Source organism: Mirounga leonina, unplaced genomic scaffold (genome assembly GCF_011800145.1).
Source record: "Mirounga leonina isolate KUSES-001 unplaced genomic scaffold, KU_Mleo_1.0 Mir_176, whole genome shotgun sequence".
NCBI classification, from domain to species: domain Eukaryota; kingdom Metazoa; phylum Chordata; class Mammalia; order Carnivora; family Phocidae; genus Mirounga; species Mirounga leonina.
In genome coordinates, this window is record NW_023270454.1 from 40938787 (window position 1) to 40956881 (window position 18095).

An 18095-nucleotide genomic window follows, 5' to 3' on the forward strand; every position below is an offset into this window, starting at 1 on the left:
GTTTCTTTTAAAATTGCTTTTAAGCATGCTATATATGATGATGCTTAGTTCTAGCTATTTCTTTTGAAAAATTATTTGTGAGTACATGATATATTATTATGTTTTGTTGTAGCTATTTCTTTTGATTATACATAACTGTTTTTACCCTGCTTTAGGTTCCAAAACATGTACAGTATCAAGTTTTTCTATAGGCTACAAAGACCTATGTCTCCTTGGAGTAAACAGATATAAATGCCTACATAATACATGTCATTTGCATCATTAATAGTAATAATTGTTCTAATGATGCATTATATTTTTATGACATCTTGAGCTGCCAAAACTTTCAGAGATCATTTTGTCTTTATTTTCATAACCTATTGAGAAAACAGATAGGAGTGTGTTGTCTTCATTTCACAAATGAGCATTCTGAGTTGCCCAGACATTCAGAATCTAATCAAAGACCTGCCAACATATCAAAACTGTTGGAGACAAGCCAGAAGGAGATGGCTGAGAACAGGCGATCAAGAAAAGGCAGGCTTTTCCCCAGTCTCCTCTCCAGGCCCGAGGCTCTGATATAGGACTGTTCCCCTAAAAGTGGTTGGCGAAAGAGCACTCTGATTTCTGGGTGGCCCCTAGCCTCAGTCTACACTGCAGGTCACTTTGTCAACTCAGAGTGGAATTTACCACAGGAACTTGAGCTGAAATATGCCTCCTTTCTATCTTTATAATTCTTTACCTCAGGGATTTCTCATGGGCACAAGACTTGGGTTATTATGTCAAGGAGTATCTTCATATCCTACTCAAGAAAAAAACTCATCTATCTGCCCAGAACTATTTGAATAAACTCCTCAGGGAGAAGTCCCCAGCCTCCCTACCTGAACCAGCCTCTCCACGAGTACTATCCCTGGGCCCTGCTTTATTCTTCATAGCACTGAGCGTCCCTGGCAGGCATCATATGTCCATCTGTCCGCCATCTGTCCTCCTCAGTAGATTTCCAGCTCCACTAGGGCAGGCACCACAACCTGGGTTATGCCCAACACTGAAAACAGCACAAGGTATATGGTAGTCGCCCAGTATGTGTTGTTAAGTGAGCTACATATAATCAACTCTTCTGTCCTACAAAACACTCCTTAAAAACCACATCAACACCACACTAGAGGACCTTACTCAGTGCTCCAAGAAGCCCTCCTAATCCGCTCACCCCACCCCATGCTTAGTTGTTTGTGGATTAAATATAATGAGTGCAAATCAATCTAGCGTAGCCCCTGGCATACATTAAATAATCAGTAAATGTTAACTGTCATCACTCATCAAACAGAATTGAAATCATTTGTTTCTTTCCCCTTGTAAACCTCTTAGGGATAGCAGTGGCCCTACCGAATTCAGCATGGCCTTCTCAGCCCCTCACACAGAGCCGGTGCTCACCAAGTATTAAATGGTCACGTGCCTACTCAATTTATGCAGCAGTCCCAGCTACCTGTACTTAAGCTGTGGCTAAGGACACCACTCCCTCTTCCTTATCTTCTCCAAGGGCAACATGGCCAGCGGAGGCTCTTCCTAAACATCAGACATTCATTCTGTTACCAAACTAGTATCGATGCAAGCTTTCTTCAACAGCTTTAAAAAGTCAACGCGAGCTCTTATCCTGGAAATTATGTTCGCACTTTATAGGCTTGAGTGTCTTTTACAAGATATCAGATTCTCTGAGAATGAGACAGAGGGAAGGGCAAAAGGAGCTATTCATCTCATTTTATGTAAAGCTTTTCACAATAGCTGGTGTCGGGTGGTAATATTTGATTTCACACATTCGGACAACTGGAGAGTCTTCACCTTATGATGAGACCCAAAGTGATGAGGTAGAGGTATTCTTGCTTCATTAGGCCTTCATTAGGATGTTAAAATCAAAACCAAACAATCTAGAACACTATTGAACATTTTGTGGTGAGGGGAGGCTCTGTTCAGCCTGGAGGGGTTAGCACCTTTCACCTTGTATCTCACATTGGGTACTTTTAACACTATGTTGCTGTTGTTCAGTTTCTTCAGTGAGTCACTAATTTCTGTTTCCTAACAGACCTCAAACCTAACCCCACCTCTCCATTTTTACCAACAGCGCCCTATGTGTCTGGAAAATCACTACCAATCTTCCTACAATTATAAATTACTAAACACAGAAGGATTCAAGCACCATGAGTAAAGATCTGCATGAGAAAAAATTAATTTCATTAATTAAAACTATTGAAATTATTAGATAGAAAATATTCATTCAAAAAATATTTATGGGGGACCCCTGGGTGACTCAGTCGGTTAAGCATCTGCCTTCGGCTCAGGTCATGGTCCCAGGGTCCTGAGATCAAGCCCCACATCGGGCTCCCTGCTCTGCAGGAAGCCTGCTTCTCCCTCACCCACTCCCCCTGCTTGTGTTCCCTCTCTTGCTGTGTCTTTCTCTGTCAAATGAATAAATAAAATCTTTAAAAAATATATTTATGGACTACTTATTCCACGCCAGGCACCGCTGTAATCACCAGTGAACAAAACAGCCAAAGATCTCCACCTCCATATGGTGCCCATTCTAATGGCTTCTCTGGAAGCTGGAACGATTTCATACTCATCTCTGAATCCTGAGTACCTGGTAGAGTTTGGCATATCAGATGCCCTCGGCAAATATTTGTAAAATAAATAAGTTAATAACCGTTCTCTGTTCTCTCTTTTTTGTCTCTCCTCCTTCCCTGCTTCCCGCTCACTTCCCTCCACTTCTGCTAATGTACTCTCTTAGCCAATACGTATAGTTTATAAATGTCTTTTGGGAGCATTAAAAGAAGTAACTTCCATGTTATCTGTTTTTCATCAACAAAAGAATCCTCTCTGAAAGAATCTTTCTTCAGTGACTTGGCTTTACATTCATAGTTTCCCACTTTTTATTTAGGCATTGTAACCAAAGATGAAACTGCAAAGAAAGATAAAGATTTTAAAGGAAAGTCCCAGAAACAGGTCCACTTCAATCCTGGACAGACTACGGCCACATGGAGAGTGAGAATTATATCTGACAATAAATACGAGGCTTCAGAGACCTTCCAGATCATTCTGTTGAACCCTGTCATGGCTGCACTGGAGTTTCCGGAAATGGCAACTGTTGAAATTGTCGACCCTGGAGATGGTATGTGATTTATGTTGGTATGATTTATTAACTAGTACATGTTCTTGCATCCATTCCAGGCGTTCATACCTCCCTCAGGCTCCATAAGCCACTGAATATGTTCATACCATCTAGGATTTAAAGTTAAGTAATCACTTTAAGGCAGTAATTTTTTCTTTGCTCTTAGGATTTTTTATAAAGATTTTAATTATTTATTTGAGACATAGTGAGAGAGCACAAGTGGGGGGTGGGGGGAGGAGGCAGAGGGAGAAGGGGAAGCAGACTCTCCCCTGAGTGGGGAGCCCAATGCAGGACTTGATCCCAGGACCCTGAGATCAGGCAGACGCTTAACCGACTGAGCCATCCAGGTGCCCCTGCTCTTAGGATTTTTGAAAAGGAATATAAGAGGTTGAAATAGACATGACTTTACCAGCATTTCTTTAGAATATGCACAAGCCCTCAGAGTTAGCTCTCTACACACTCGATATGGCGCAGCATTGCCTCCAGATGGCTGATCCTCAGGGCTCATTCCAGGCCCACTAACTTCTCACCATTTTCTGGGAGCACCTCATCAGATCAGGGAAGGACTTCAGATACCCCTTGTCCTGGATGTGGCTGCTAAGCCCTAGTCAACTTGCTGGTTTTAGCATGTGTTCCACAAAGTTCTATTATAGCTGTGCCTCATATTCTTGAATTCACAGGTTCATTTTATTTATTTACTCATTCATTCATACAGCAAATACCTCCCAAGATAAATTTAAAAGGGAAAAAGAAGTTTTAACTAGTAATTGTGCTACTGCTTGCCCCTTTTCTTGAAAGGAGAAGAATACTCCCTTAAGGAAGGCTTTAATATTCATCTTTGAATTTTAATTAGACACATTGATTGTCATAATAGTTGAAAGAATTCAGGCATCCCCTAGAATTGCATGACTTACTACCAGGGCGTAAGTCTTAGTTAATTCACAAGAATGCATGGAGAGTCTTCTGTATTCGTATGTTGCAAACTGCATAGCAGAGAACCGTAGTATAATAGAATTTCTACAACAGGATTAGAAAGCTTTCCATGGACCAAATAAATCTAGAAACTGTTTCAAATATCTTCCTTCCTAGCTAGCGTAATAAACTTTCTAAGAAATTCTCCTACAAAGAAACCCGTTTAACTTTGTTTAATTGGTTTTCCCAAACTAGAACATACACTTTGTTTTTATTTATTGTCCCCAAGGAATATCCTATAAAATCTCTTAGTTATAGTTTTCTTTAAATACAATTTGGGAAATATTGTTCTATACACTTTGGTTTTTGGCAGACAAAAGTAGAAAACGTTGCCCCATTACCCAATGAACAAGGTATCTTATCAGTTTCATTGATGACAACACTTAGACACATGAATCAATTAGGAAAGCCCAATGTTAGGATACTTGGCTAAAGGAGTCTACAGTTCTGAGGTAAGAAATTGGAGAGATCACCATAGTCGTAAGCAGTTAAGGCTCCTGGAGGAGGGAGGGTTTGAGCTGAGTCTTAGAGAATTAATGGGGTTTGGATTCCCTGATGGAAGGGAGCAGGCTTTTCAAAATGAGAAAATAGAAAACATGTCTGAACAACTCAGTATTAATGTATTTTTCCAGTTTTTTCACATGATGATAATAATTTTAACTTACTTTTAGCTTCTTCCATGATGCCAACCTTTTGAATCAAGAGATGTCAAGACAGTAGACTACCATAGGAGGGTAAAATGGCAGAAAGAAAATTATCACTGGTCTTTTCCTCTGTAAATCGGGACCACTATTTTCCTAGAGGTAGATATCGGTATCTGTTGAAACTAATTTAGGCAGCAAAATAAAGAAGTAAAAATTAACCCATGATAACTAGACAATTCAACATTGAATTCTGGGTTATCACTTAGTAATAGTTCCAAAAGAAGAAATGATGGTCTATACAATATTTTTCCTTCTTGCTTGCAAGAGGAAGACTCTATGTGTATATATGTTATGAAAGAAAGAACTAAAGAAGTTGAATGTGGTTTGATTAGTTGTCCATTTGACTCTGTGAATAGGAACAACACACTTAAATTTCTATTTTTTTAAACATGTATATTTAATTGCACAATGCATGCCTAATGAAAAGCCTTGGAAAATGTTGAAAAAAAAAGAAAAATACTACATATAATTCCATCAAGAGATAACCAATATTCATATTCATATTTCAGTGAATGTTCTGTGATGTGTATATATGCATAAATATACACACATGTGCGTGCATACAGATGCACACACACAGCTCGGTAAATTCCAATGGGAATGTTATTTTAAACATTAAGGGTAGGAGTATGTTAACGATACCAGAATTAAAAAGCCTAATAAAAAAATTAGGGGAGAACCAGTAACTTATTTTTCCCAAAATATTAATTGGCCAGTGTCTTCCACACAATATCTGCACAATAAGTGTTGAATAAAGTGTTCATGGAATAAATCAGGAAAAACTTATTTCCGTGTTAATGTATTAGCTTACTTGATCATTAAAAGCATTTTTTTAAAAAGTAAGCAGTAAAAGGAAAGCAAGGGTAGAAATGTGTGATCTCTATTTAGAAGACCTAAAATCTGATCTCAAAAAAAAAAAAAAAGAAAGACACAACTGCTGCAAGATTTTCCTTTCCATTTTAGTGCCAGCTTTTCTTTTTAACCTTTCAAAAGCCTCCTAAACCCAATTCCACTGCCTCTCCAGCTCCATTTAATAAGAAACATTTCCTATTCCCACTGTATCTCATACAGTTAATCATGTTAGAAAAATTTAGGGGTCAAAGACTATGTACATTTCTACTCAGGTTAGAATATCACCAATATCACCAGTCCACTTGACGTCTTGCTGAAGTGTCTTCTACCATCTTTTCTAGAACCAACGGTTTATATTCCAGAGGCAGAATACAAAATAGAGGAGCATGTTGGAGAGCTTTTGATTCCAGTAAGACGGTCTGGAGATGCTAGCCAAGAACTAACGGTCATTTGCTCTACACATGAAGGTAGGAAGCTTTGCGGGGTACTGACATCCAGGAATAAGATTCTTAGGACCGTGGGGCTACGGGGAGTAGCTGGGTGGTGAGCCAAGCGCTTGCAGAGGACTGAAGCCTGGATCAACCCTGGTCCATGCCCTGCTACCTGACAACCTTGCAACCACATACAGGTGCTCTAACTCTGGGGGATCTGGTCTCTTCAACCAAGGGTAAAATTTCACTGGAAACTGGGATGAAAACATATGTTGAGACTACCTCATAAAGTTGTTTGAGGGTCAAATGAGACATTTTATGTGAAATTGGTTTTTATATGCTGGTGGAAAATATAAATAAGGGATTCTTACTTTTAATGGTCTGCATTGCACCTAAGAAACAAGGTAAAATAGTCTGTATGTACTACTCGGTCTCTTCTTCTCCTCTCTCCCCACCCCCAACAATGAAAAATGTCCCCTAATCATGGGCCCAGGTGTCCTTACCTCTCAAAACAATGTCCCATTCTTTCTGACCTCTCTATTTCTATACAGTCAAAATTTAGCTGTCCTCTGTCCAATCCCTCGAGGTCATATGTTTTCTTTCTTTTTTTTTTTAAGATTTTATTTATTTATTCATGAGAGATAGAGAGAGAGAGAGGCAGAGGCAAAGGGAGAAGCAGGCTCCCCGCAGAGCGGGGAGCCCGATGCGGGACTCGATCCCAGGACCCTGGGATCATGACCTGAGCTGAAGGCAGACGCTTAACTGACTGAGCCACCCAGGCGTCCCAAGGTCATATGTTTTCACTCATTAGAACTATGTAATAGACAAAAACAATGGACCTATAAGAAGACCACACAAATGAGAAGAAGAATAAGCTATAAAAGTAAACTACATTTTTCTACACTCACACCAATATTTCACCTCCGATACCAGATGTGTGCAGGTTTTTACCATACCAAGCAATTCTCCAATTTCTGTGCACACCAGCTGGGTGTCCTCAAATTCAATTCTGACACCATCTACCTGGAGATAACACAGACCCTACAGGGTAAGGGCTCCATCCCACAAGACCGCCTCCACTTCAGATACCTATCCCAAGTTTAGGTTGTCACTGTGTTTCTGACCTACTGGAGGTTCCCACTACCCCTGTTTGGGTTTGATAATTTTCTAGAATAGCCTACAGAACTCAGGAAGCCATTTACTTACTAGATTACAGGTTTGTTATAAAGGATACAACTCAGGAACAACCAGATGGAAGAAAGGCATAGGCAAGGTATGTGGAAAGGGGCACAGAGCTCCCTCGTTCTCTCTGGGAGCATCCCCTTCCCAGCACCTAGAGGTGTTCTACAACCCAGAAGCTTTCTGAACCCCTTTGGCTAGGCTTTTTTTCTGGAGGCTTCATTACATAGGCATGGTTGATTAAATCCTCGAACATTGGTGATTAAATCATCCCCCAGATCCCCTCCCCTCCCTGGGGGGTTAGGGAGTGGGGCAGAAAATCCTAACACTCTAATCACTGGTTGGTTTCCCTGGCAACTAGTGTCCCACCGCCAATGCCATCTAGGAGCCCCCAGCACCAGTCATCTCATTAGCATGCAAAAAGACATACCACTTCAAAGATTCTAAGGGTTTAAGGAGCTTGTGTGCCAGGAAACAGGGACAGAAACCAAATATATATATTACTTATGTCCCAGGCTAATTTATTCAGAGCTCACTATAGCTAGGGGGTCAGCCACCATCACTTGCACTTGGCAGAGACTCAAAAGCAGGCAGAGGAGTGGACTACTTTATAATGGAAAAAAGGGAAGGTATACCCTGATTGGAGGCTGTTGGCATAAGGAAGCTGGAGGCCTACGTGGTTGATTAGGGAAGTATGTTTGGCTTTCTCTGGTTGGTCCTAAATTGGAAGCCAGTGCAAAAATTACAGAAGTTGGCAGTTATTAAGTCCTGACCATTTGAGGCCAAATGTCACAGAGGTAGTGGTTTCACTTCCTAAACGGGTTGCTGCAGATGGTGGGTCAGATTTCTATTTTTATATATGGTCTGACCACTCTCTGTTCATTTATGCAATCTCTCCAAATCTATGCTCACACTTGCTAAACATCCAACAACGCACAGCACAGCCCCCACAATTAAGAATCATCTACCACATCTATTAATAGTGCCAAGGTTGAGGAAAGGAACGAGAATAAATTCTCCTCTGCCCCGAGGACAAGGAATTTGGCAGTAAGCCGGTAATTTATTTTGAGATTTTCAAAGTCAACTACAAGGACAAGCCTCTGTAGCACATCTTCGAGATCTTCACGTTTGTTTTTGGCTTTATGTCCAGAGCTGAACTGCCCTGTTCATTAAAGTCTGTTCTTTAACTAAGACTCATCTCTTGAAGGCATCAGACACTGCCAGCTACATGTAACTTACGTTTTAACCTGGTGTTACCCCGTGCAGGAAGTGAAAAGCAAGGAGAAGAAATTACAAGGTGAGGCAGTCCTTGAGGTCTTCTTTGCCAAGTGATCCCTGGCCTCCCAGGATGTGTTTCGCTCTCTCTTCCAAGTCCACACTGGGCTCTAGTTTAAGTCTTAGAATGAATGAGGACCTGGGCATGCAGGGGAGGGGCTGCAGCTCAGCAGAGAAGCTCATTCTCTGCTGTAGGCTTCCAGCTGGGCTTCTTCTGGTACCAGTGGCATATTCTCTGTCCACATGCATACTGTGTGGAAGATAAGGATTCTAGAGTTTACCAGATGTGAATGGGAGAAAAGAGGTGGTAAATAGCCCAACCTGGAAGATCAGTGGCAATTGATAAAAGACCACCAAAGTCTGCCCATCCCTCTGCTTCTGGAAAGAGCTACCTTGTAGAAAGATCAGCAGAACAAACTAGGAAGTTCAGAAGACTTGGCAATGAGTCAGTTAGGATAAAGGGATGCCTCTGCCCACATGAAAGAAGCTACACCCAGATCTAGCTTTCCATAGAACTCCTCAATGGGACCCAACTTCCGATAAGGTCTCCAGGTTCAAGACTGATAGACCCAGAAAACTCCCTACTTAGCTGGAGACACACAATTCATAGTACTCAGTGCCTGAGTCTTGACCCACACAAAAGACAGTTCTCATGCTTTCAGTAAAAAATTAAAAAAAAAAAAAAATTTAAAAAGTATAACAGGGCCAGGGTCCTTCCCTGGAGCACAAAGCCACGGCATTCATGGTCACACCCTGATTCTTGCACACCTCTATGGAATCACAAGAGACCAAGAACTTGTAAATTTTGTATGCACATTTGAGTGGCATTGTGGTATTTATCCTCACCTAATCCCCACAGATACTTAAAAATCTCAGAGGGTGAGAGTTTAATTTGGTTATTTAAAGATTTATTTATTTGTTTTTTAGAGAGAGAGAGAATGGGGGAAGGGGCAGAGGGAGAGGGAGAGAGAGTCTTAAGCAGACTTCCCACTGAGTGCAGAGCCCAATGGGGGCTCGATCTTATGACCCCAAGATCACAACCTGAGCCAAAACCAAGAGTCTGACGCCTAACTGACTGTACCACACAGACACCCCTTAATTTGGTTATTTAAACCTTTATGGAATTCTTATTAAAGTGAATCTTTACCAATTCTTATTTTCATGAGTAAAATAAGCATAAGCTGTATGAACAGTTGAACAAAGCAAACTCATGCTTTGTACATTAGTAGTAATTCACAAACACTGAACGCATATTACACCTGCTGTAGATGCAAGGAGTGACTAGTTTTATGTTGTGCTTTGATGGGGATGTCAAGGTCGCACCATTAACGTTCCAGTCTGCCATGGCATTGCCTGTCCTTGCTACATGCCTATAATATCTATCATCAGTATTCTCAGACGGGGCATTGTATTAAAAAAAAAAATTGTTTGGGAGAAGAAGAGCTGGAGGGATTAACTCCCTCCATGATGAAGAACTATGACTCTCTAGAGAAACGTTTTAAGCTCAAGGATACCTTGGGAACGGATGTGTGCAAGTCAGTTTTTGGCCCTGTTTTATTCTTAAGATAGATGTCGTTCATCTTTTTCTTCTCAATAGTCATTTCCTTGTTAGGAAGCTGCTCTTATAGGAAAAAAAGAGCTGATGAAGAGCAAACCACAGAACCTAAAACCAACAGTCCAGGAATAGTACTGAATCATCCCGTGGTTTTGGTCAGCCCCAAGTCAAATAGGCTGAGGTTTTTAAATGATCGACTTTATCCATTTGCGAAGGATTGTGTGGTGAACCGCAAGCCATGGTCCAGCCCCACTTCTTTGATTGGGCTGTTTCTCCGGGTCATGTTAAGGAGGAGGTAGAAAGTAGATTATTCCGAGCAGGTTCCAAGCACATCCAAACAGAAGACTTTCTCTCTCTCTTTTTTTTTTTTTTTCTTAAAGAAAAATTCTGTGTCTATTTATTTGGTTATAAGAGTGTATATAGGTTATAGAAGCTACACCTTGCATCTCGGAGGGGTCCTTTAGATCATCTAGAAGGTCCTTGAGTGGAGACTTGTGGAGGATAAACTTCAGTTTTTTGTTTATTGGAATATGTTTTTATTTCAACCTCAGTCTTGCAATTCTAGGTTGACAGTTACTTTCTCCCAGCATTTTGAAGTTTCAGCATCTTCCACCTTCCACTGTTGTTAAAAAGCCTGCCTATGGTCTAAAGTCATCTTTGCAGTGATCTGTCTTTTCTATGTGTTCTAGATCTTCTCACTTTTATTTGACTGAATCTGTGAAAGATCTGAGGGCTGTACTTGAGGAAGCTTTCTTCCAAGGAGGATTTGTGTTGCTTCTTCCAGGATTTAAGAGCAGTGCTGACCCAGAAACGCTCCTGCTCCCCTGCATCCCCAGGCTTAATTGCAGAGTTTCAGATTCTGCTCCCTGGTGGAGCACAGCGTCCCCTGCAGGGCTGATGCTGTACTTACTCTCGGGACCACGCCGCTTCTAAATGGAATTCCCTTCTCTAGTTTTATGGGATTTGGAGTTTAGGAGTTTTAGGATATTGTTTTTGTTTTATTCTGACCCTTGATGATTTTCGTTATTCCTATGAGCAGAGAAAAGCCAGAATAATATTTCTTCTGCATATTTTGTAGTGGGAGAGCACCCCAGGGTACCTCTTCAGCCAAACTACTGGGGAGAGTGTCCCAGAGACTCTTCTAGACAGAGCTCCCGTGCCACTCCAGCCCAGCATTCCCCACCCTTCCTTTCTCTCCACTTGCTCCCCAACCTGTCCGGGTCACAGACCCTCCTGGGCATGACATGAACTGTGCCTGGGGCTTCTGACTAAGACCTGCTCCAACCAGGAGTCAAATGCTGTGCTTTTAAAGATGGGTGATTTCCTGTCTTGCTGCCCTATTTAAAATCTATACTAAAGGAAATTTGTATGTTTAAAAGAATATATAATTAAGTAATATAATAACTAAAGATAATGTGGCGAAGTAAAACCTGCCCCATCAGGAGACGTGTCTTTGACTCACGGATAAGTCACCGGGGCGCTCCCTGCCTCAATTTTCTCATTGATAAAATGCCCTCGCTACCTCATAAAGTTATCAAATACCATAATATAGTGATTCAATTGCCCTTTAGTATAGTTTCTTGATAGGGCTTTCTCTGACTTTAAGTATGATCTATGACCTTTATAAAGCAAATATACTATGTAGCCACAGAAAAGGAGCCATATATACTCTCTGTAAAGAGACAATTTTTTTTTTTTACTATAACTTCATAGATTCTCAGACTCCCAGTGATGTCTGAGATGGGCTTGGACCCGGGAAAATCTATGCAGTCATCATTATGGATGCAGTGGCATGCTGGATCTGGCTAGAAACTGCGGGTAAGAGTCAGTTGTGTACGTTGTCATCCCAAATCTAGGCTCTGACTTCACATTCATAGTGAAACTGGCTGGTGGGAATATTTACATGACAATAATCAGCAAAGACTACAGATCAGGGCTTTTGGGTGTTTTGTTTATTTGGAGAGCCAGTTGTTTTTTGGTTTTTGGTTTTTGGTTTTTATATTCAGTTAGCCACTGTATACTACATCATTCGTTTTTGAGGTAGGAGAGCCAGTTGTTAGACGTTACCAGCAAACCTTCATGCTGGTGGTGGAGGGGAGAGGGTGGTTCTTAGGTTAGTATTAAATGAATCCTTGGGTCTAACCTTAATTTTGGAAAACTAAGCGATACTCACTAAGACAGTCCATCCTGCCTCATAATCTACCTCCACAAACAACAAGGGACATATTATATGAGAGCCTTCTCTAATGTTCCTTGTAAAAATGCTATAACACAACCACTGGCTAGTGGCCCTATAAGACTTGAGGCTCAGTTGCTAAAGCATCTTTTTGAAAACAACCTGGAACACCATTCATACTCCTTGGACATGCTTCACTATTACATAGGAGATATGCACAAACCGTTGCCAAGGACCTGTTCTTATACCTCAGGTTATATTTAATGTTTTCAGAACAGAATTTTCTCTCTTAAATCCTGGGAATTCTTAACTTGCTACCAATAAAACAGTGCTTTTTATTTAAACTAAAATAAATACCAGTATTCTCTGTTCTTGACTATTACATCATTGGTTTTCCAAGCTAAAAGTTCCAGAATCCTAGGAAGAATGGGCCATTTAGATAAACTGAATTTTTTTTTATTAAATGATATGCAAATTAGACTCTTTTCTATCAGCACTAGGTGTTTTAAAAATTTTTGCTAGGGGAGCCTGGGCAGCTGAGTCAGTTAAGCGGCAGACTCTTGATTTTGGCTCAGGTCATGATCTCAGGGTCCTCGGACGGAGCCCCAGGGTCGGGCTCCACGCTCAGCAGGGAGTCTGCTTGAGGTTCTTTGTCTCCCTCTGCTCCTGCCCCTGCATGCACACACGCTCTCTCTCTCCCTCTCTCTCTCTAAGAATAAATAAATCTTTTTTTAAAACTTGCTTAAAAAAATGCTAAAATGTATTGTTTCACTTTTTGTTTTAGTAGAGTTCCACAGCCAAATGATTTTCAATAAGAATTATATTTCAATCTTTCACTGAATCCAGAAAACTACCTAATTAAATGAATGTCTATTTCACCAAGTGGATCAGTCAGCTGAAAAAACTGAACAGAAAAGGGGAAAATCCCAATCACTTCTGTTTTATGAACTCTGATAAATCATTATTTGACCATTCACTAGACAAAATATATTGCGAAAGAGATTTAATAAAGATAGTTGCCATTTAATAAAGATAGCATTAGATACTCACTATACAAGTCCAGGGTGTATCTGCTTTGGGTATTTATCCTGAGATGCTCAATGTGCAGATTCTGATAAGGTTGTTTTCTCACATCGGCTGTCATATCAACATTCGGCAAGCCAGATCACTAGGGGGGGAAAAGGTGTATTCTCATGTACAACCCCTTTTAAACTTTGCACTCTTAAAAAAGCATCCCAAAGGTTGTTTGTTATCTCATCAGATTCTTGTAAGAGTTATTGACCTTTTCCCCATTTTTTGTGTATATCCTGAAGCATAAGAAGTCTCCCCAACAGGGTGTCATCGTGTCCTGTGAGCTTTCTTTATTGGAGCTGCTCACCTCTCTGTTTTGCTGGGAATGCCTCTCTCTAGCCTTTGCTCATGTCTCCGTCTCTGACATGTTAAGGGCCAACCTCTCCTTCCTGATTTGGCTCAGAGAGCTTTTCGGTGCATAGATTTCACAGGACTGAAGCGGGAGGGAACGTCATGAAGGAATAAAGTTTAAGGCACAGTCTGGCCCTGAAACTTGGCTAGCTGTCCCAGCAAATGCTCATCCCCCCTGTAGCCATCCAGGTCTAGCAGTTCTTGCCCTCTGCTTTTGTGAACAAGTTTTATTCTCATCAATCCCTCCAACTCTAACCTTTTCTTTAGGTTTCCAGAATAACAAAACAGTCCACTTGTCGCTGCCTGGTAATTCTAAAATTTGTTCTATTGAAAAATCATCCTGAAATATTTTGTGAGTTAGTGTCCCTTTGAGCAAAACCTAGGAAGTCAATTTGGAAAGCATTTTCATTTTTTAACAAGCTGTACTTATACATGCAACACACACCCGTAGATATCAACTTGTATTTATGCTGATTCCCATTAGCAAGAACACAGCAGACATTGGTGTTAGCCCGCATGTTATATGCATATACCACAGCTGCAAGCAAGAGAGACCCTTTCAAGACTAGAGTGTCAGTTCAAAAGTTCACTGTCATATCCCCACTGCTTCTCATAAAGGAGAAGTGTGGTGGGAAATATTTAGGCTTTTCAAAAACTGCTTATTGGGCACCTGGGTGGCTCAGTTGGTTAAGCAACTGCCTTCGGCTCAGGTCATGATCCTGGAGTCCCGGAATCGAGTCCTGCATCGGGCTCCCTGCTCGGCAGGGAGTCGGCTTCGCCCTCTGACCCTCCTCCCTCTCACTCCCTCTCATGCTTTCTGTCTCTCGTTCTCTCTCTCGCAAATAAATTTTAAAAAATCTTTTTAAAAAATTGCTTATTTAATATATTGAGTTATTTTACACAGTCTTTATTCTACCTAAATCTGGTCTGCCTAAAACATTTAAATTACTAGGATGAATTTTTACTCTTTTAGCTCTCAATCTCTGTTGTCATTTTTTTTAATACTGCAAAAAAATGCACTGACTTGAACTATTGATGGGGATTATAAGATGGCACAGCTGCTATGGAAGACAGCACAGAGGTTGCTCAAAAAATTAAAAATAGGGGTGCCTGGGTGGCTCAGTCGTTGGACGTCTGCCTCCAGCTCAGGTCATGATCCCAGGGTCCTGGGATCGAGTCCCACATCGGGCTCCCTGCTCAGTGGGAAGCCTGCTTCTCCCTCTCCCACTCCCCCTGTTTGTGTTCCCTCTCTCGCTGTGTCTCTCTCTGTCAAATAAATTTTTAAAAATCTTTTAAAAAAATTAAAAATAGAACCGCTATATGGTCCAGCAACCCCACTTCTGGGTATATATCCAAAGAAGTTAAAAGCAAAATTAAAGAGATATTTGCACACCCTTATTTGTAGCAACATTATTCACAATAGTCAAGGTGAAGCAACCCAAGTATTCATGGACAAATGGATAGATAAGCATACGATGGACTATTACTCAGCCTAAAAAAGAAGAAAATCCCCTTACATGCTACAACATGGATGAATCTTGAGGACACTGTGCTCAATGAAACAAGCCAGTCACAAAAAAAGACAAATACTATATAATTCCACTTACATAAAGTACCTAGAGTTGATGAATTCATGGTGGTTGCCAGAGACTGGGGGCAGGGTGGAGGGGAGGAAATGGAGAGTTATTATTTAATGAGCATAGGGTTTCCATTTTGCAAGATGAAAAAAATTCTGGATATCTATTTCACAGTAATGTGAACAGATAACACTACTGATATGTACACTTAAAAATGGTCAAAACGGTAAATTTTAGGTTACGTTTCTTTTACCATAATAAAAACATCGCACTAATGCCCAGGAATCCCATTCCTAAGTATTTACTCAAGAGAAATAAATTATATATCCACTCAAAGACCTGTACTAGAATATTCATGGCAGCATTATTCAGAATAGCTAAAAACTGAAAAAAAACCTGAATTATCAACTGGTAAATGGAAAAACAAATTTTAGTATAGCCATACAATGGAGAATACTATTCAGCAATACAAAGGGAAAAAAAAAACCCTGATGCATCTCGAAAGCATTGTGCTAAATGAGAGAAATCAGACCTAGAAGAGCAAGAACTGTATATTTCATGTATATGAAATTCTCACAAAGGCAAGTAAATCGGTAGTGACAAGACAGATTAGTGGTTTCCAGGGTCGGGAGACAGGGAAGGAGAGGTGTTGCAAGGGGTATACGTCAACTTCTTGGGGTGGATAAAAATGTTCTGTTACGTCTGTGATGTAGGTTACACGACCATATACATTTGTCAAAACTCATCAAATAGTGCGTGTGAATTTGTGAATGTTAATGTACATAAATTATTATAATAAAATTTAAAACACACTACATCCTTGGGGCGCCTGGGTGGCTCAGTCGTTAAGCGTCTGCCTTCGGCTCAGGTCATGATCCCAGGGTCCTGGGATCGAGCCCCACATCGGGCTCCCTGCTCTGCGGGAAGCCTGCTCCTTCCTCTCCCACTCCCCCTGCTTGTGTTCCTGCTCTCGCTATGTCTCTCTCTGTCAAATAAATAAATAAAATCTTTAAAAATAATAAAATTAAATTAAATTTAAAAATAAAAAAATAAAACACACTACATCCAAACTGAAATCTTCCCATCAATTCTGTACTTCTTGTAAAGTAACAGGTACTTTTGTGGCTGCATTTCAGTGCCACGCCAAGACCTCCAGTCTGGGCGTGGGAGTCGGATTGCTCGCTGCGGCTTGCAGCTCTGCCACGGTGGGAAGGGTAGGGCAGGGCAGGAAAACACCTGCACCACGACCTCGGCCTCGTTCTCTGGTCCGCATCTCTCTGCACTTCAGTTTTCCCATCTGTAACATGAACAAATTGAGTGAAACCAGGCCTAGTGTCTTACGATCCTTCAGTTTATTTAGCCCCTAATCCAAACAGACCTTATTCAATATATACTCTGTTTAGAGACCACTTTAACTGTGGATCGTGTCAAAAAAAACAGGGTCCAGGGGCGCCTGGGTGGCTCAGATGGTTAAGCATCTGCCTTTGGCTCAGGTCATGATCCCAGGGTCCTGGGATCGAGCCCCGCATTGGGCTTCCTGCTCAGCGGGGAGTCTGCTTCTCCCTCTCCCTCTGCTTGCCGCTCCACCTCCTGGTACTCTCTCTCTCCCTGTCAAAATAAAAAAAAAAAAAAAACTTTTTAAAAAAAAAAAAAAAACAGGGTCTGTTCTGAAAGCCTTCTAATTACAATATTAATATCTGAGACTGTCAGAGATAAGTGTGATTTATAATTCATACAGCCTTGTGCTCAATGCTATTGCCTCAAAACAGTTTGAAGAATCAGTGGTGGGAGCATAGGTTTCTTCTCACCTTCTCTGTTCCATCTCATATTCCTATAGGTTTTGCCACAGGCTCCATTCCTTCAACAGCATTATCTTTCTCTGACTACATCTCACGTCCAGAAGACCACACCAGCATCCTCCACTTTGACAAGGATGAGGCTGAGAAGAGCTGCCGGGTCTTGATCATCGATGACTCCCTCTATGAAGAGGAGGAATCCTTTAGTGTTTCCCTGAGCCTGCCAGTGGGAGGGCGACTGGGAGCCCAGTTCCCCACCACCAGGGTGGTTATCCTGGCTGATCGTGGTGATGGTAAGTCCATTTCCTGCTTTCAACTCTTGGCAATAACTGTCTTGATCTTACACTGTCCCTCAACAGTTGAGAGACAAATCTCCCTTTAAGTATCCATTAAAGGAATAACTGGTGTTTCCCTTTCTCCAAAGCTGTGCATGGCTTGTCAAATACATAAATATCACCAACACCAAAAACAAAATAGCAATTCATGGAGATAAAATATTTGTGTATGACTTTACTTAAAAAAAAAATTGCCTAAAGAAATGACCTAAGACTTAAAAAGAAGCCAAGAAGAGGACCAAAGTTAAGTATCAAGCTCAGTATGATTTTCCTCGGTCTCTACTGCCCTTTCTACAAGACGCACTTTCAAAAAGAGAAAATGTGGGTCAAGCCAGGGGCAAGATCAGACTAGGTTATTACTAGTCTCAGACTACTTCATCTCTCAAACATGCCTCCATCAGGATTTGAGTGGCTGTGAGTTGCCGTGTTCAGATCTAGGCAGGATTAGACTGGCTGCTGCCACAGACCCAAAATTAGGGTGACTGCTTTATGACTAGGCCCAGAGCTTCCATGAAACCAAGAGCGGTGCGAAGGGATAAATACAGAGCTGGGGCTGGAGAGTGCAGACACTCTTGCTGGTATGACAGATGTTCTCCACGTTCTGGGTGACATGATGTTTTTCTAACAACCATAGAACAAAAGAAGATATGAGTGAAATTAAAAGTGGGTTTATTTGTTGATGTTG

At 41.1% G+C, this 18095-nt stretch overlaps 1 protein-coding gene across 1 annotated transcript in view; it reads left to right on the plus strand.

Annotated features, from left to right (window-relative positions):
• The window catches only part of FREM3 (FRAS1 related extracellular matrix 3), an 83526-nt gene that overhangs the window by 50921 nt on the left and 14510 nt on the right, over positions 1–18095 (plus strand). Inside the window, exons 4-6 of the mRNA XM_035023216.1 lie at positions 2906–3136; positions 6006–6131; positions 17117–17368. Coding sequence (XP_034879107.1) covers positions 2906–3136; positions 6006–6131; positions 17117–17368 — 609 coding nt within the window. The remainder of the gene's footprint in view (positions 1–2905; positions 3137–6005; positions 6132–17116; positions 17369–18095) is intronic.